Source organism: Ailuropoda melanoleuca, chromosome 10, assembly GCF_002007445.2.
Source record: "Ailuropoda melanoleuca isolate Jingjing chromosome 10, ASM200744v2, whole genome shotgun sequence".
In the NCBI taxonomy this organism is placed as follows: Eukaryota; Metazoa; Chordata; class Mammalia; order Carnivora; family Ursidae; genus Ailuropoda; species Ailuropoda melanoleuca.
In genome coordinates this window covers 84,892,835-84,913,394 of record NC_048227.1, presented here as the reverse complement: position 1 = coordinate 84,913,394, position 20,560 = coordinate 84,892,835, and the positions used below count along the sequence as shown (strand labels likewise).

At 39.2% G+C, this 20,560-nt stretch overlaps 1 protein-coding gene across 4 annotated transcripts in view; it reads left to right on the top strand.

Annotated features, from left to right (window-relative positions):
* TXLNB (taxilin beta) overlaps window positions 1–20,560 on the top strand; it is a 60,341-nt gene extending 39,781 nt beyond the window's left edge. The window contains exons 9-11 of one of the 4 annotated variants that reach the window (XM_034669205.1): window positions 2,330–2,425; window positions 3,704–3,845; window positions 19,866–20,560. In XM_034669205.1, the coding sequence (XP_034525096.1) occupies window positions 2,330–2,425; window positions 3,704–3,845; window positions 19,866–19,987 (360 nt within the window). In that variant the 3' untranslated portion in view covers window positions 19,988–20,560. Of the gene's footprint in view, window positions 1–2,329; window positions 2,426–3,703; window positions 4,772–19,678; window positions 19,793–19,817 lie in introns of those variants that run through there. The other 3 variants (XM_034669207.1, XM_034669206.1, XM_002912638.4) reach the window with 3 other exon arrangements.

Here is a 20,560-nt window from a genome sequence, read left to right as displayed (position 1 = left end):
AAAGCCTATATGATATCTAGGAATAAACCTAACAGAAGAGATAAAAGACCAGTACTCCAAAAGTATAAAACACTGATGAAAGAAACTGAAGATGACAGGGGCACCTGGATGGCTCAGTCATTTAAGCCTCTGCCTTCAGCTCAGGTCATGATCCCAGGGTCCTGGGATCAAGCTCCCAGCTCAACAGGGATTCTGCTCCTCCCTCTCCCTCTGTTGTTCCCCCTGCTTGTGCTCTCTTGTGTTCCCTCCCTCTCCCTCCCTCTCTCTCAAATATACACATTTAATGCAATCCTTATCAAAATACCAACAGCATTTTTCACAGAGCTAGAACAAACAATCCTAAAATTTATATGGAACCACAAAAGACCCCATATAGTCAAAGCAATCTTGGAAAAAACAAACAAACAAAGCTGGAGGCATCACAATTCCAGACTTCAAGTTATATTACAAAGCTGTAGTAATCAAAACAGTATGTTACTGGCACAAAAACAAACACATAGATCAACAGAACAGAATAAAGAACCCAGAAATAAACACACAATTATATGGTCAATTAATCTTCAACAAAGCAGGAAAGAATATCCAATGGGAAAAAGAACATCTCTTCAACAAATGGTGTTGGAAAAACTGGACAGCAGCATGCAAAAGAATGAAACTGGACCACTTTCTTACACCATACACAAATATAAATTCAAAATGGATTAAAGACCTATATGTGAAACCGGAAACCATAACAATCCTAGAAGGGAACACAGGCAGTAACTTTTTTGACATTGGCTATAGAAGCTTCTTAGATATGTCTTCTACGGCAAGGGAAACAAAAGAAAAAATGAACTATTGGGATTACATCAAAATAAAAAGCTTCTGCACAGCGAAGGAAGCAATAAACAAAACTAAAAGATAACCGATGGAATGGGAGAAGATATTTGCAAATGACATACCTGCTAAAGGGTCATATCCAAAATATATAAAGAACTTTTAAAACTCAACACCCAGAAAATGAATAATCCAATCAAAAGATGGGCAGATGACATGAGCAGACATTTTTGCAAAGACGACATCCAGATGGCCAACAGACACGTAAAAAGATGCTCAACATCACTCATCATCAGAGAAATACAAATCAAAACTACCAGGAGATATCACCTCACACCAGTCAGGATGGCTAAATTTAACTCAGGAAACAACAGATGTTGGTGAGGACGTGGAGAAAAGTGAACCCTCTACACTGTTGGTGGGAATGCAAACTGTTATGGCCACTGTGGAAAACAGTATGGAGGTTCCTCAAAAAGTTAAAAATAGAGCTACACTATAATCCAGCAATTATACTACTAAGTATTTGCTTAAAGAATAGAAAAATACTAAAAATACCTGCATTATCTACAATAGCCAAATTATGGTAACAGCCCAAGCGTCCACTGGATGGAGAAGATGTGGTATATTTATATATGCAATGGAATACTACTCAGCCATAAAAAAAAGAATGAACTCTTGCCATTTGCAACAACATGGATGGAGCTCAAGAGTATTAAGGTAAGTGAAATAAGTCAGTCACAGGCAAATACCATGTGATTTCGCTTACACGTGGAATTTAAGAAACAAAACAAACGAGCAAAGGGGAAAAAGAGAGAGAGAAAGAGAGAGAGAGAGGCAAAGCAAGAAACAGACTCTTAACTAGAGAGGGCAAACTCATGGTTACCAGAAGGGAGATGTGTGGGAGATGGGTGAAATAGGTGATGGGGATGAAGGAGGGCACTTGCTGTCATGAGCAGCAGGTGTTGTATGAAAGTGCTGAATCACTATATTGTACGCCTGAAACTAACGTTACACTGTATGATAACTTACTAGTATTTAAATAAGAACTTTTTTAAAAATGTAAAGACTGAGAAAATAGAAAGTTGCCTTTGTGTAGCCATTTCTCAGATGTGCCCAGATAGTATCAACATCTTAATGGCTAAAGAGCCCATCCAGCCTTTTCACCGATAGTCTTCTATTCAATAACACAAAAAATCTAAATTGCAAGCTTATTCTTGCAACTAAATAAAGCTACTTTTACTTTAAAGAAAACGCAATGACAAAACAAGGTGGACCTAAGGACCTTCCTTCTTCCTGAATTGGCTCTGGTGCCAATAAGTTTGTTCACCACTAACCTAGATAATTCAGAAATAAATAGGACTCTCCCCACAGGATCTTCATTCCTTGACATCAGACCTGTTTGCTTCAGCAACTAGTAACAAAAGGACTTTTCTTGGCATCACATATGGAACTAATAGCTTTTTTGATATATTAAGTCTTCGGGATTAACATTAAAATGCTCGAATTTCTGTAGACAACTAAGAAAATGAAGAAGTTAGAGAAGGACACAGCCACGTGGAAAGCCCGGTTTGAGAACTGCAACAAAGCTCTGCTAGACATGATTGAAGAGGTAAGAAGGCTCCCCCAGCCTATTTTCCCCTGTCTAGTCCAAATATTCGTACTCAGAAGATAATTATGACCTAATAGTACCAATTATTATCTTTGAAAAAGAGCCGATTTTTTTCTGAGATGTGACATATGCAATTATAATCAAAATACTTAGAGCAAAATAGAATGGGGTCCGGACTCACAAAGAGCTTTGTGACCCTAAGGCACATGCCTACTTGCTGAGTCCAAAGCTATCCTCAAATCAGCACCATGCCTGCTCAACTGCACTCCTTAGAGACAGGACAAGTGTCTTACTTGTATTTGAATTTCCCCAGTGTCTGGCACATAGCAGGTGCAGAATACATTAGTGAGTTGATTTGAACACATGAGAGAAGACACCAGCCCGAGCACCCAGGGTAGGTACTACTTTATAGACAGATATGGAGATGTATTGTTTAATTCTTCCAACAGGCATTTCATTACAGACATTATGTCAGGCCCTGTAGGTGTTGAGCCAAAGATACATGACTATGGATCTGAGAGGCAGAGTTTGCAGGAGAAAGTCTCTCCATGTTAACCATAAAAAAAATTCAAAAATAAAAAAAGTCTTAAAGGGTACAGAGTAGCACAAAGGTGGGGGCGAGGAGTAGGATGACTAGGAACGATTTCATGCACAAACACACCAACATTTCTACAGAAAAGGAGGAGAATTGAACAGTTTGAGCAAGCAGCATCATGAATTAGTGTGTGGGGAGTTTCTGTCGTTATAATTACTGTTCTAACAATTCATCCCAAACTGCAACCAATTCCAGAGATGAGCTTATTATTCACCAACATAAATCAAACAGTCGCTGGATAAGCAGACAGCAGTTCATCTATAGACTAGATGAGGTATTCCTGACAGCCAGGTCCCCTGCCATCTCATGCACTGTGCCACTGGAAGACTTCTAAGTCTTGGAAGCAGAAAATGCATCTACTTTAAGATTTTGAAGGCCTTGGACTGGAGCAGAGAAAGGCTCTGCCATCTTTTGCTCCCAAAGAAAAGGATACAGTGATTAAAATTCTACCAGAGTCTCACACACAATGGAGAAATGGCAGTGATGCCCCCAGCCAGGTGTCTGTTCAGCCACCAGTCTGCGGTCAGGCCCCAGAGTCTGGTAGACAGATTCCTGGAAAAATGGTTTTGCTTGTCTCCAGGGAGCATCCTGGCAATTTTGCTTTGCTATTTTATGCTTTTTTTTTTTTTTTTTTTTTTTTTTTTTTTTTTTTTTTTTTGCTTTCTATTGTTTTCAAATCACAGAAAGCACTGAGAGCTAAAGAATATGAGTGCTTCGTCATGAAAATCGGGAGGCTGGAGAACCTCTGTCGAGCTTTACAAGAAGAGAGAAATGAACTCTACAAGAAAATTAGAGACGCCAAAAAGCCTGAAAAGGATGACCAAGGTCAGCACACCTCCGATGAAGAGCCCGAGTCCTCTGTGTCTGAGGGGGTGGGGGTTGATACAGAGGAAGCCAAGAGTGTTCAAAGTGCTGTGAAAAATCTGGCCACAGCCTTCATGGTCATTCATCATCCAGAGTTGACCCTTGACCAGGCCAAAGAAATCCAACCAGAATTCAGCAGTCCTCAAGGGAGTGGTGACTCGGCCCTCAAGGAGCTGGAACAATCCCCTCTGAGCCCTTTATGCCATTCAGAGAGTTCCCTGCCTCCCCCAGCTCCTCAGGCAGAAGCCAAAGGAGGCCATGAGGCAGAACTGCCCCCCAGGCCCGGGAATCCTCCCATGGGGTCAGGAGCAGAGGCCCAAGACCAGGGTCTCCTTGCAACAGCCCAGACTGATCAGCTACCCCAGAAGTCAGAGGCAGAAGCTTCCAGTCAGGCCCCGCAGTCCCCAGCCGAGGCTTTGCTACCAGCGATGGAGGCAAATGGCCCCACTCCACCCCCCTCGGCAGATGAGCAGATTTCAGCTGGGGTGCTTGGATGTGGCCCCAGTAGGGAGCTGCCCCCACTGGAAGCAGCAGCAGAGGGGCTGCCAGCAGGGGCCTCAGTGGGGCCCCAGCGGCCCCAAGTGAGTGACACCAACCTGGAAGGAGTAGACTAAGCCTCATGGTGCCTTCCAAAGCTGTTCTCCCTGACGTTACGTCTTCATCATAATAGACTGTCTTCTGAAAAGGCATTAAGGGCTAGGGATGTCTAAGGGAAGAAACTTAATCAGAATCAAGACATTTTCAAATGTTATGCAGAGCACATTTGGCCTATGTTATTTGTTCTCAATTTATAACTGATTTGGAGATTTTCTATTTAACACTGGTTGATAGTATAATTTTCCCAAATGGCCACAAAATATACAAATAGAAAATTCATATTAGTTTTCCATTGAGATGGTATTTATTTCAATTTCATAATCAACAGTAAGATTTGGTGTTTCAAGACTTCCGCTACAATATATAAATACAGAAAATGTGATGTTTCATTTTATTTCCCTATATAGTTTTAATAAGTTCCATAGTAAGTAATGGATGTCCAGGTTCCATTTAAGCATCATATACATAATACATGCATACATGTGGATGTGTGTGTGTGTATGTGTGTATATATATGTATATATGTCTGAATGTATACATATGTGTGAATATATACATATGAGTTTATGCATATATATATATATATATATATATATATAACACATATATTTAATCCCTTTTTGGAGTTCTCTCATGCAAAATATTTAGATGGTAATCAAAAAAATCATCTCTTACTTGCTTGGGATGAGAGTATACTAATGCTCTATGAATCAGAAGTAGGTTCAGAACGCAAGTATTTAGGCCATGTAATGTTGGGCAAAAACAAGGAACCAATGGTAGATCAATAAATCCAACCAACTGATCAAATGACTGAACAGCAGTTGGGTTCAATTGCAAGTGTGCAAACACATAGACATGAGGGTGCCACAAGAGGTCGTAAACAGAAGAGGGGAATAATCACAGCTGTAGACCACTCGTATCTTCCAGCTGCCTCTCAGACATGACTCAGCACATTGCCTTGCTACCCTGTATGGAGAGACAAGCAGTCATGGCTACCTGCACGGAAAGGACCGGAAGTGGGAAGTGAGCCAGGGCATGGAGGGATTGAGGGCCCTCAGACTGAGACAAGGCTATGCTCTTGCCCCCTGACTCCTGTGCTATGGGAGTCTTGAGAAAGAATGTTCACCTGACCCTGCCAAGTCCCCAGTTCCCTTGCTGTCATCTACTGCTCTCTCTCCTTGCTGTCATCTACTGCTCTCTCTTTCCCACCACTTCTTGCTGTCACAGCTTTAATCTATAATCTCAAAGCACCTGCCCCTTTTTTCAAACTGCCCCTGCCCCCCAGACTTTGCAGGAAATTATACCCAGCCTTCATCTCAATTATTGCTAACTAAAAGCTATTATTTTCCTAAAACAGAAGGCCACATAGGGTCTCAATATGAGTGATGAGGCATACAAACCAACACATTATCTGCTTTGCAGAATTCTCTACAAAGAACCAAAGGGGTCCTACTCGAAATGTCCTGAAAAATAGGAAAGGACGCAGAAGAAGGCAAAACTAGAGACCCCTGGGGTTGTCTACACGAGCATTACGTTACCATTGCTGGACAAGAACCTCTAATACAGCTGACAGCATAAATTACTCCACTTAGGGCAGAGGGAGACTGGAACAAAGGAACAGGAAGCATGGGAGGACAGGAAGGCAAAGGAGAGAAGAAGGGGGAGTGGAGGGAGAAAAGGAAAAAAAAGGGTCTAACCCAAGCCCTACCTTCAAAGTTGAATTTAAGTAGAAAAATGGCTGAAAGCAAGATTCTCTACTCTTCATCCAGAAAACCATTCTTCAGTGTCGTGGGTGGCTGTCTGCCAAGGAACACATAGTACTTGTAGGCAGCAACCATATGCTCCAAGAATTGTAAACTGCATAAAATTTGTTTGAAGTAGACAGTGAGGGTAATAACAAAATGCTAATCAGGAAAAAAAGCCTATCACTATTTGGGAACCCATGTATTTTTATTTATTTTTTTCCATGGGTTTTTAAAGGCTCGAAATATTATAACCACAGACGATCCAGCCAAATTCAACATTACTGGAAATCTTAAGAGATTTAAACATTCATTTAATTCACAGCCAAATACTCACCATTAACAATCCAGGAGGGTCTCCTTTCCCACTATTTACAGAAGCTAAACTTCCAAGAACGGAGTTAAGATTAGATAATCATAGTAAAGTCTCAGTCTGAATGTTCCTCGGAAGAGAAACAGGCAGGAGAGGAGCCAAAATCCGGTAAATCAAATATTCTAATACCCAAAGTTCTTTTTTTTTTTCATCCAAAAACTTTCACAGCAACACGTTACTCACTACTGTGTATATCTTGGGCCGAGTTTCAATGCAATACCTTGCCTAAAATTTGCAAAGCTTAATATAGGCTCTGGAAGGATTATTTTAATATTCAAAGAATGTTTTATTATAGTCCTTTGTGTTAAAATTCGGCCTTACTAATTATAACAATAACTCATAAGACCTGAGAGAATAAGGAATTTCTATTCTTTATCAAGTTCATGTAACTCTGTCTAGAGATGCCATGTCTACTTTCCAGAAACACCAGCACTGTTTTCTGAATTAAATAGCTCTAATTTATGTATCTATTGAAGTTACTTCTCTTCCCGAATGCCTACTTTTGTCACTTCCATGTGTCAATATTACCGAACAAAGATTATGGCTTTATTTTGTTGTTGGTTACATTTTTGGTCTCTGAGTAGAATGTACATGTAATGAAGACTTTCAACACCCTGGTGTGTGCGTGTGTGTGTGTGTGTGTGTGTGTGTGGTGAGAGAAAGAGAAGGAGGGAAAGAAGAGAAACAGAACATGACTGCCCAGAACTAATGAGAGAGCAAAAGCCCAGCTCCTCTGCCTGGCCCTCAGCTGCCAGCAGACAGCGATCACATGGCCAATGTTTCTCTTCGGTGCCGGTCTCCAGTGAGACTGTTTCCACAGGTTTCTCTGCCATGTGAGCTCTCAGAAACACTCGGAGGAGTAAGGGAGCAGGTGTGGAAGGTGTCAGCTCATTTTACTTCTACCCGGTCCTTCTAACTCTCCAACAGTTTCTCTAGTAAGATCCCTAAGAGGCCTGACGGTTCTGCCTTTTGCTTGTTCTCTCTTCCCAGTCTATATGGATCTAGGAGGGGCTCTTGAACAAAGCTTTTCCTAGTATGCTGGGAGAAGAGAATTATTTAGCTAAAATGGAAAAAAGATCAAACCCTGCCCTTAAGGCTATTTTTGCTCTTTTTTGCCTGGTATAGATACACATTTTTAAAATAGCTCTCTCATTCTCTTTTTTTTTTTTTTTGAGATAATAAAGTATTATGTATTTGCTCCAAAATTGAAGCTGCTTTTCAATAAGACTAAGATATCGTTAGAGGAGAAATCATTTCAGGAAAATGTCCCTAGCCCCTTCTCCTCTAACCAGCAGTTAAATCCAGTACTTAGGAAAAATAAAAGTAATTTAAAATGTAAAGAATTGGGGTGCCTGATGGCACAGTCAGAAGAGCATGAGACTCTGACCTTGGCGTCATGAGTTCAAGCCCCACGTTGCGTGTAGAGCTTACATAAAATGTAAAGAATTCCTTAAAAGAAGATAGGAAATAAAAATGATGACTCTGGTCTCTAAAACTTGTTGCCATTGTAAATTAGCAAGTAAGATTTAGGGTGCAAGTAGGGTATATGGGTAAATTTTTACAAGGTTTAAACCATTTATATTTCTGTACTTTATGACCTAAAAATTAAAGTCATCATTAGATCAACTATGAGGGCATTCCATTTGAATAGAAGCATTCGTAAGTGATATTACTAAAGATTTTTCTCAGTCCTGTGAAGTCGTATCTTCCATACTTGAAGTGAAGTCTCCTTGGTGGTATACCGAGAGAAGTTCTACAAGTACTAGTTGCTGCTGTATACATGTGTGTGAATGTTCACACACACACACACATAAACACACATGTACAAAATCTGTCCTAGATTTGATGCTGTTCCTGTCAGTGAGTTTACACCTGTATTTCCAAAGGCTATTACTATATTACCTTTCCTGACAAGGACAAACTATGAGAAGAAGCCATTTCCTGTATAAATAAGGATACCTGATAGAAACACTTAATTAGCAAAATAAACCTACAGGTTCATTGATTCATGGCATAAAATTTATCCACAGAAGCTGATTCATGCTACCAGGAGATAAGAAGCGAGATAAATTTTTTACAAAGTGATATAACGTTCAATTACCTCATGTCATAGTTAAAACATACCAAGGTATAAAACTCCTTATTTCAGTGCTGACAGTCAGTATGACATTTTATGTCAAATAACACAAAACCACCACAGAAGCCAAGTAAAAATGCATTATGTTAAGAGAGGGAAAGAAGAGACAAAAAGAGACTTTCAGTCTGAGAGCTCATACAAAAATGAATCGGTGGGCCCTTTTGTGAAAGCGAGACGCCACCAGAGGGCAAGGCCATATTGGCATTAATACAGCTTCTCCCAGCAGCTTCTTACAGACACGTTTCTCAGTGTGGTTGTTTTATTGTTTTTCTTCTTGTTTGCCTTTCTTCTAAAATAATAAATGCATTCTTTTCAGTAAAAAATAAAAAATAAAATTACATCATATGACATGTAGAAAAGAGAGCGAAGAGACAATTACGCCTAATTCCATCACCCCTTTTTTTTTTTAAGGAAATAATAAATGCATTCTTTTCAGTAAAAAATAAAAAATAAAATTACATCATATGACATGTAGAAAAGAGAGAGAAGAGACAATTACGCCTAATTCCATCACCCCTTTTTTTTTTTAAGGATTTTATTTATTTATTTGACAGAGAGAGAGATAGCCAGCGAGAAAGGGAACACAAGCAGGGGGAGTGGGAGAGGAAGAAACAGGCTCCCAGCGGAGGAGCCTGATGCAGGGCTTGATCCTAGAATGCCAGGATCACGCCCTGAGTCGAAGGCAGACGCTTAACGACTGAGCCACCCAGGCACCCCCGCCATCACCCTAACTTAACCAGGGTCAGCATTTGCTCTATCATCATACATTTTATATCATCTATCTTTTTTATTTAATATGATGTGAGTTTGTCTTTGCGGAAGGGAACAGTAGTTCAACTGGGAGTAATAGCTATTAACTGCTCCCATATTTGAGTATTTACACTATGTATTCAAATCTCATACACTTTACCATATAAACATGGAAGCATATTATGTTATGTATAGAATAAACAGGACTATGCACATACAAATACACAGCATTCTCGTGTGTTGTTTGGAAAAGTCGTGCTGTGCATTGCACTTGGACGTTCCGCCACAAGTATACACATTTCCAAATAAATCTGGATATAGTTAAAGTGAACTTAACACAGCTCAAAAAAGCAATAAATGAATCACTGACTCTACAGACATTCAAATGCAGTAACTGAGAAAATAAGAGAAAGGGTTAATCTCTGGTTTATGAGGTGACAAAAAACATATGATACCACCACCAATCATAGCATTGGCTAAATAAAGGTCAATGTTCTAAAATAAATCTATGCTATTTGACATTGATGAGACAGTTAGTGCCTTTGTTGCTCTAATGAAATGATGGTCACCAACATTAGCTGTAGCATATCTATTAAATAGGGCCAGGCTAAAAACCGATGTGAACCTGAGATTGATCTAATATCTACCAGGCAGATGCAACCAGCCATGGAATACTCAGAGATCCCATAGACTAAGAAAATTTGAAAGTCAGGATTCAAATGTATAGGAATATCACAAGAAGGATGCCTTTCATTGAGCCCAAAGTCATGAGATTAAACATACGTCAGCTGTGATATCACAGGCTAGATTTATTAGAATATAGCAAAGTTCTGCCCAAACTGGTATAATCCCTCACAGACTATTGTAATGCTCTGTGTAAAGAAATTCATGTTCAGTCACTTGTTTTCTTAACATTCTTATCAAGAAGTTATTCCCTGGAATAAAATCACTTACATTGAAGCAAGGTGAAAAGTGTGGGATAGCACGAGTCCAGGAATCAGGCCATGGAGTCCCTAGTCCCTAACTGGGTGACTTTGGAAAAATAACTTAACATCTCTGGACCTCAGTTCATTCACCTATTAAATGAGAGCTTTAGATTAGATTATGTCTGAGGGTTTTGGCATCTCTGATTAAATCCTCAAGAGACTTACGAAGTGATATAGGGCTTTCCACTCCCCAGGGAGAGTTTTATTCTAAGAGATCTGCACATCACCTTGGGCACTTCTATTAAAAGTCAGGCAAGGGGGAAGAGACAAAATATTACCCAAATAAAAGAAATGATTTTAATTTTAAAAATTAGAAGCAGTATTAAGGAGGAAATCACAAATTCTTGGATTTCTTCAACAAATCCTGACGACTATCTATGTATAAGGGTCTGTGCTAGGCACTGCTAGGATGAAGTGGTTACAAGACTAAAGGATCTCAGGACCATCCATAACTTGACTCTATCTGCTCAAGACCAGAATGCCTGGTTGAGCCTGAGGATTCCTGGGGACTCAGTACCAAGGGAAGGGACTGCAAGAGATGCTGAGAGGCCCCATGTCCCCCTAAATGTTCTGCAACCAGAAAGCAGGATGGTGACCCCCAGCAACATTTTTATCACGAATGGTACCCAGATCTCCAAGTGGAAAAGTTGTGTTCCTGGTCAAGAAGGAAGGCCTTATGGAATGTGTGTGTAGTTATTTGTGTGAATGTATATGAGTGCATACCTGTGAGGGTTCGTATGAGCATATGTGTGTGATATGTGCCAGTATATGTGCATAGTTTTATGTGTGTCATATGCATATAGTTCTATGTGAATGTTTACAATTATAAGTGACAGTATTCATGCATAAAAAATTGACATGAGCCTATGTAAGTGTGTGTAGTTGTATGTGAGTTTATGGTGTGTGTGTGTGAGAAGACTGGGAACTGAAAAGCTCAATACCACAGATGTGATGTGAGTCGTGTGCCTAGCTTGTTTTTCATGGGATCATGTCTTGTTGCAGACTTTTGTTCGCATGACTAATCCTCTTTTGTTTACAGTGGCATAAGGCTCGTTCTTTTTTGGCTGACAATCTGCCTTCTAAGCAAACAGGCAGGGGGGTGAAGCTGCAGGGGCAGGGGCAGCTAGTCATGAAATAATTGCACACTCTACCAGCCTCAGCTGATAGACCCCACGAATTCACAACTCTCATCCTCAGGCAAGGCTACAGGTATGTCTTGAGAAATTCTCAGTGCTATTCTTCACATAGACCAGCCACAGCGTGAGCAGTGAACACAGGAAGTAATAGCAAACAGGCCAACTTGATTCTTGTCTTTCTAAGTAAGAGAGGAGATCCTCACATGACCACTATTTCTAACAAAGTTGGGATCCCTGGAGGCAGAGTCATAGTCTCTGCCAAATATGTATATGGCAGATAGATAGATAGATACTTTTACTAAACTATCATCTAGCTGAAACCAAGCCCCTGAATATTAAGAATGTTTCTCTGAATTAAAAACCAAAGAGGAAGTGCCCAATCCATTTATGCTTTAATCATAAATGGAGGTAGCAAACCAGAGTTGATTGCAGATGCTACCAGCCAATCAGTCATGCCCATGACTCATCCCTGTGCAGAGAGATTTTTTTGCTGTGATATAATTCATCTCCCAAAATATCTAGCACTGACTAGCTGTGTTGTCATAGCTGAGCCATCTGGCTTCTCCCTTGCCCATTATTAGAAAACTGATCCAGAAATCCTCCAAATCAGTCTGGGAGTAATTTAAAGCAATATCAAATGGAAAGAGAGTGAAAGCTTTTTATAACAAATTAATTGCCTGCCATGCAAGTTAACTGACGATCTTCAAAAGTTAAAGGAAACAAAACAACTAAACATAAACAAAATTTGAAACAACAACAGAATGGGAAGAAACAGTCACAACAAATAGAACAAAGCATTAATATCCAGGATACAAACAGAAATCACAGAAAGCAGTAAGAGAAGACAAACAACCCAGAAGAAGGTGGGAGAGGCCAGGGGAGCAGCCTACCCGGCTGCAGGTGATGAGGGGCTGGGCAGTGTCTACAGAGAATTTAAAAACAGTAATGAAACCAACTACTAGCCAGTCTGCTTTTTACTGCCACCCTGCGCAGCAGTCCTGAATAACACCAGTGGAAAGCTGTCCTCCCTTCCAGAGATGATCACTCCCACCATGCATCCCCCATTTGCATACCACTGGTATGAAATATGATGGGCAGTTCATAGTAGAAGAATTGCAAATGACCAAAACACATGAGGCCAATTAAAAAAAAAAAAGGAGATATTCTATCACTTTTGCCCGTTAGACTGACAAAAATTTAAATATTCATAATATTCCATTTTAGCGAGGATGAGAGCAAATGGATACACTCAAAAACTGTTGGTACGGGGGTGCCTAGGTGGCTCAGTCGGTTAAACGTCTGACTTCGGCTCAGGTCATGATTCCAGGGTCCTGAGAATGAGCTCCAAGTTGGGCTCCCCACTCAGTGGGGAGTTTGTTTCTCCCACCCCCCTCTCCCTGCTCATGCTCTCTCTCTCTAATATAAATAAAATCTTTTTAAAAAATTGTCGGTACAATATTGGGTCATCTTTTTCTTGTCCACTTGTAAGAGTTCTTTGGAAGGGCAATTTGGCAATATGTACTCAATTTTTCTAATGTGCAAAAATAAACATTGTTTGGCAAAAACAAACATATGGCTCTTGCCTACCTGCATCTCTTCCTTGGAGGAAGCACTGTGCCCCGGATACATACAATCTGGATGGGGCCATCAATCAGAGAATCCTAAGCCCCTTAGCCAGACCCAGCCTCAGGGCTGGGCCTAAGCAGCAGAACACTTGATACAGTATTTAGTTCAGCCAGTGACAGCTCCAGGGTTTCCACAGAGGTGCTTCTGGAACAACAATCTGCTTGAAGAAGGGCAGGAGGTTATTTGACTTATCTTGAAGCTGCCGTTGCTTCATGGCAACTGTACTGTTTTTGCTCATATGTTATCTTGGGGTTCGTGGGCGCTGAAAACCCTCCAATCCAGCATGCCTAAATTCACCACGGAGGGTCCAGGCTAATCGAACTGTTGGTTCTTTCTTCTGGAATTCTGCTGACCACATGGAGATAGTCCATGTGCAGGATAAAGTCCAGAGGGAATGAATGGAGTCGAAAGATGAGGAGGAACACAAGCCTGGTAACCCTATGTGGGCCCTGGATCCAGTTGGTCTTTTCGATCAAACAGTTTCCCTTTTTGTTAAGAGGATGTGAATCAGGTTGCTGTCTTTCGCAATCAAAGAGCTCTGAGTTACAAAGACGAGGAGAAGTTCAAAGAGGTGAAGTGTGGCACACCAAAAAGAAAGAGTTTAAAATCATAATAACTGAATATATATTGAAATGTTTTAAAAATCTCATTCCTCACTGTAATTTTTCAGCTTCTCTTTCGAGGTTTTTTATTGCAAAAATGATGAACTAGTACAATGTAAATTCTTCCATGTAATCCACCACCCAGATCAAGAAATAGAACACCGCCCAGCATTGTAGAAATTCCCCTTCCCTTCTCCATCACCACTCCCACCATCCTCTCCAGAGGAAACCACCCCCGATGAATAACATGGATTTGTTTTTGCCTGTGTGTGTGTTCTTTTGTTTTTTACTTTATAAAAGTATTATTTTGTGTCTGCCTTTTTTTTTTTTTTTTGCTCAAACTGTGTCCATAAACTTCATCCATGTTACGCTTGGAGGAGTAGTTCTTTCATTTTCATTGTCATTTAGTAATCTATTGTAGCACTACACCACAATGTATCTATCCTTTCTAATGTTGACTGACATTCAAATTGTTTCCAATTATTGGCTACTACAAATAATGTTGCTGTGACATATCCTAAGTGTATACTTCAAGAAACTGTGGGGTTATATGGCATATACCAAATAGTCTTCCAAAGAGATTGTACCAATTATTTCAACTACCAGCATGTGAGAGTTCCAGTTGCTCCCTGTCCTCCTCCTGGGATCATCAGCCATTTTAACTTTAGCTAGTTGGGTGTGTGTAGTATCTCACCATAGCTTAAATTTGCCCTTCCTGGATAACTAATGAGGTTGAGCCATCTTTTCTTACAGTTTTATTGGCCAAGTGGGGAGAGCCCCTTTGTGATACACACATTCATGATTCTAAGCCCTCTCTTTTTTTTCATATTGAGTCATGTGGCTTTTTCTTGTTCATTTGTAAAGTTCTGTATACTTCTAGAAAGACTTATTAATTAATATAATGACAAATTCTTCTACTCTGTGGCTTTTATTCTCATAATGATACATTTTGATAAACAGAATTTTTCAATTTAATGATGTCCAATTTATCAATCTTTACCTTTTTGGCAAATTCATGTGTTTCCTAAGAAATCTTTCTTAACCTCAAAATTATGAAGCTGTTCTTTCATGTTATCTTCCAGAAGCTCTATTCTTTTACCTTTTACATTTAGATCAACAATCTACCCAAAATTAATTTTTGAGGAGAAAGTGACATAGAGGGTCAGAATAATTTTTTTCTAAATGGATAGGCCATTCATCAAGCACCACTTATTTAAGCAAAACATTTCCCTCCACTGCCTTTTTAATGTTCTCTTAGTCAAAAACTGAACGTCCATTTGTGGGTAGGTCTTTTTCTAGATTCTCCATTCTGTACCACTGATTTATTTGTTTTTCCTCACACCAATATATTGTTTTAATTACTATAGCTCTTTTTTAATTTAAATTCAGTTAATTAACATATAGTATATTATTAGATTCAGAGGCAGAATACTGTAGCTTTATAATAAGTCTTTAAAAGCAATAATCCAATCTTGTTGTTCTTCAAGATAGTGTTGGCTAGTCTTAAACTTTTTATTTCCATGTGTAATTTAGAACCAGTTTATCTACACACACGTGCGCACACGCACATGCTGAGATTCATGAGGATTGAATTTAATTGATAAATCAGTTTGGGAAGAATTGATATTTTTATGATATTGAGTTTTCTAATCCATGAATGTGGTAAAAATCTCCACTTATTTATGTTTCTTTGATTATTTTTCAGTAATATTTTATCTTTTTCTGGTGTGTTTGCTCATTTTCATTAGGTTTAATTTGGTGTTTTGTGAATGATATTTAAAGTGACATTTATTTAAAATGTTACATTAACTTTGGAATAAACTCAACTTGGTCATGAAGTAATATCCTTTTCACGTTCTTGGATTTTGTTTGCTAATATTTTGTTTAGGGTTTTTGTATCTATGTTCATGAAAGGGGTTAATTTTAATTAATCTTAGTTCTCTTATAATGTCCTCATTATGAGCTGGGAAGTTTCTTTACTTTTCTTTTCTTTGGGAGAATTTGAGTATGGTAAATGTTCTTCTTTCCTTAAATGTTTAAAAGAATTCTTTGGTTAAGCTATCTGATATTTAAGTTAGAGATTTAATTTTCTTTAATAGATTTGCTCATTTTTTGTATCAACTATTGGGTGCTGTATTTTTCAAGAAATTAATCCTTTGCATCTAGATTTTCAAATTTATTGGCACAAATTGTTCATGATATACTTTTACATTTTTTTAAACTCTGCAGTATCTGTAGTATTTGTTACTCCTGATAGTGGTGATTTATGTCTTCTCTCCATGTCTTTTATTAGTCTTACCTGAGTGTTATTAATTATAGTATAGTGTTCACAGAACCAACTATTGGCTTTTGGTTTTACCCATTTTATTTTCTCTATTATACATTTTGTTTTCTGTTTCATTAATTTGTGTCAATTTCTTGATGTTTAATTGGCTGATCTTTCTCTAATCCCTTGAGATAGATGTTTAGATCACCAATTTTCTTCCTTTCTTTTCTTACATATGTATTTAAAACTACCTAAAATGGCTTTTCAACTGCATCCCACGAGTTTTGATCTATTGTATTTATTACCATTCAACATTATTTTCTAATTTCCAATATTTTTCTTTGACATATGTTTAAAGGTATATTGATTCATTTCTAAACAGAACATTTTCTATTTATCTTTACCTTTGAATTAATAGCTTAATTCTCATAAACCATATTCTATATGATTCAATTTATCTGAAATTTGTTGAAACTTTATAGCCCAGCATATGGTCAATTTTGACAAGTATTCCACGTGGAGTTGTTGAGTGTAATGTTCTATATAGACCAAATAGGTCAGTTTTTTGATCATGTTGTTCAAATCTTTATCCTGTTTAACTTATTGATTTTTTAGGTCATTAGCTCTATTGGTTACTGAAGTGTGTTAAAATACCCTACTACAATTGCACATTTTTTAAAGTTTTTATTTAATACAATTGCATATTTTTATATTTCTCCAGTTTGTTCTTCAAGTATTGCCTTGTATCTTACTAGGTGTATAATTATGATATCCTTATGTTGGAATGAACATTTCATTATTATGAAATATATTTTTTTATCTTTAGTAATGGTTGTTGCCTTAAAGTCTACTTTGTCTGATATATAAGTAACTGAGCTTTCATGTGGTTAATATATACATGCAGTATCTTCTTCCATCCTTTTATTTTCAACTTTCCTGAATTCTTGTAATTTGCACCATGCACTTGTGCACAACATTGAGTTTTGTTTTGGTTTTTTATTTTGTTTTGTCCAATCTGACCATTTTTGTCTTTTAAAGGAATTTTTTATACCTTTAGATATAATGTTATAACTGCTATATATACATTTAAACTCACTATCTTGCTATTCGTTTTAAATTTGTTCCATCTACTTTGTGTTACTTTTTTTTCCCCTTTCTTTCCATATCTTCTTCTGGACTATGAATGTTTGTTATTTTTATCACCCCATTTCCCCCCTTGGTCAACTATTTTTAATTATACAATCTTTCATTAAGCTTTTAGTGGTTACCATAGAGATTTCAACATTCACCTTTAACTAAGTCTAATGAATAGTATTATATTTACTATTTCCTGGCCAAAGCAAAACCTTAGTACATTGAACTCCATCCAGTCCCTTTCTATGTCCTCTGATTCATCTTCCACTTTATGATTTCTCTCTTCAACTATATCTAAGCCATGTTAAAGCACTCTATTGAGTTCTTAGATATTAGATATGAATGGTCAAATTTAGATATTCCATTTGTTTTTAGTTTCCTGTGCAATTCTCTATCTCATCATTTAAATTCTTGAACATACTAATCACAATTATTTTAATATCTTTGCCTGATCATTGCAATATCTGGATCTCTTCAGGGTTTCCTCCTTGGTTTTTAATAATTTTGCCTTGAGATATACTGGATGATTTCTGTTTGGATGCAGGACATTTTCTATTAAAAATTTTTTTGAAAAATAAAGTTTTGGATAGTGTCATCTTCCTGAAGGGAGCTTATTTATGCTTCAAACAGGCGGTTAAGGTGCAGCAGACTACCTCATCCAACCATAAATTGAAGTGATTTGAAGTTGAACTTCTGCCTTTTAAAAGAGTCATCTATTTCTTATGGCTTATGGTGTAGTCATTTAAGGGTCCCAACCAAAAGCCTGGAGTGTTTGCAAGGACCCTAAATCATTGGCTGATGTTAAACTCTAGTTTTTGTTTCTGATACTTCATAAAACTGCAGGAAGCTTTACTGAGGTTCTCAGCATCTCAACCACAGCTTGGATATTTGCAAGTACCTGGAGGGGAAAACCAAGCTCAATGTCACTTCATTTCTCTGGGGTTTTTTGTTTTTGTTGTTGTTGTTGTTGTTGCTGTTGTTGTCTTCCTTCTCTTGAGGACCTTGTCCTCTCAAAATTTTGCTTCCCAGGTAGCTCTCCAATGCCTTCAAACAGATGCTGTATGTATTTTCTCCAGCATTTCTAGTTGCTCTTGGAGGGAAGATCACCCTATAACAAGTGATTCCACCTTCACCAGAAGTAGAATTCCCACCCAGCTTGTTTTTTGAGCATCAATTTCATTTTCTTGAGATTCTGGAGATTTATCGTATTTCCTTTGAGCTCTCAAATTAAATGATTCCCGATGACTTTGTGTCCCTGGAGTTTCTGTTTCTTGTAAGAATCAACCATGGGGGATCTATTTTGTTTTAGCTAATATTTTGACCTTTGTTATAATAATATAATGAAAATATTAAAGATCAACCATGGTTTGAAGTGAGAAAATAAGTTTTAACCCATGTGCCAAAGAGTCTGAGGCCACAACTGGTCCAGCAGGAAAGTGTGCCATGAGAAATTAATGATGCTTCCCCAAAAGAGGGTGGTGGCAATGTATGTGCCAGGCATTTGTCAGACAATCCACCTGTGGATTCATCTCTCTGAGAAGTTGCTTTGTATCCACTTACATTTTAAAGAGATGCAACTACAGCCTCTCTCTTACAGTGGGTAAGGATTTGCTAACATGAAAGATTTTCCTCCCGTAAACTAAGAGACTAGCAACAACCAGATCCCAATAACTCATGGTTTCCCATCACTTCGTATAAAAGTTTAATAGGTTTGAATTAGATGGAAGGGGTTGGAGCACATTGTTGATTGTCTTAGTCCCTTCAGGCTGCTATAAAAATTATCATAGACTGAGTGGCTTAAGAACAACAGAAATGTATTTCTCATACTTCCGGAGGCTGGGAAGTCTAAGATCAAGGTGCTGACAGATTCAGTGTCTGGTGAGGGCCCGCTTCCTGGTTCATAGATGGCCATCTTCTCACAGTGTCTTCATATGGCAGAAGGGGCAAGAAAGCTCTCCGGAGCCTCTTTTTTAAACATTCATGAGGGCTCCACCGTTATGACCCAATCACCTCCCAAAGGCCCCACCTCCTAATACCACCACACTGAGGGCTAGGATCTCACATATGAATTTGTGAGGGAACACAGTCCAGAAAATGTAGGGTAATTATGGTGTCCATATTTTCTAAACCCCAAGCAGAGGTACTGTCTGACATCGGCTAGTACTCTTGTATCAGCAATAAGAACATCAGAAATCAAGACTGACCAGGAAAAGCCCACACAAAGGTACAAATAGTACAATTCTGTCAGTAGTTCAAGATATTCTTGATTTTTACTAATTTGATTCCAAGATGAGGTTTTAGAGAGGTGGGCATTTTGATGAGATTTTCCAGAGCTGTTACGGGAGGGAAGGGCCTGCCTGGAGTCTGGCCTCAGCCTCCAAGCTGCTCCTGGACCCGACTGTCTGCAGGGAAGCAGATAACTGACTCCTAACCCGCTTATTTTAGGCGGTGGCTTTGCTCCTCGTCTCCAGTCTCCCAGTCAGCTCTTCCAGAGGCCTTTACTCTGAAACCGCCCGCGAGCAGGGACAGACGGCAGCAGCTGCCACCGCACTGATAATGGGTTTGTCCTGTTGCTTGCCCACAGAGCTACTTTGAGTTGACGATTTGCATTTCCGCCTGCCCAAACCCACAGCCTCCGCGCCACGGCTGCCGCTTCGACAGAGAGAGAACGGGAGTGCCACCTACTGGAACACTGGGGATGTAGCCAGCCCTTCGGCCAGCCCAGGCCTGCCTGTCACCCGGCAACGGGATTGAAAACCACCTTTGTACAGCGATTAAGTAGGCCTCATCTCTTCTGCCAACTTTAGTGACTGTTTACCACAGTCAGGCTGAAAAAGTCTCAAGGAAGTTTATTCTGCTCTAAACAAACGAAACCAAACTGCAGTTGGGATCCAGGCTGTATTCCACTTCAGTGAGAAGTGGGCAAGCCAGCAAATGCCGAGTGTAACACAGAACCCAGTTATTAGGTACTCACCCTGTGCTGGACACCGGCGAGGCACCAGGGTAGAAGTATGAATGGCCTGCCCTAGACAAACAATGGAGAGACGAGGAACCTCTATCCGCATTCCACGACGAACAAAACACACTCAAGAAACCCAGCCGGACTTTGCTCCACTCAAAGTATGGAATTTGGGGGATCTGAATTTTCTGTTTTTCCCTGAGTTCTATGGCCACTGTCACAAAGCTCTGATCAAGAAGTCATGTGGGGGTGCCTGGGTGGCGCAGTCGTGGGTGGCGCAGTCGTTAAGCGTCTGCCTTCGGCTCAGGGCGTGATCCCAGCGTTCTGGGATCGACCCCCATGTCAGGATCTTCCGCTGGGAGCCTGCT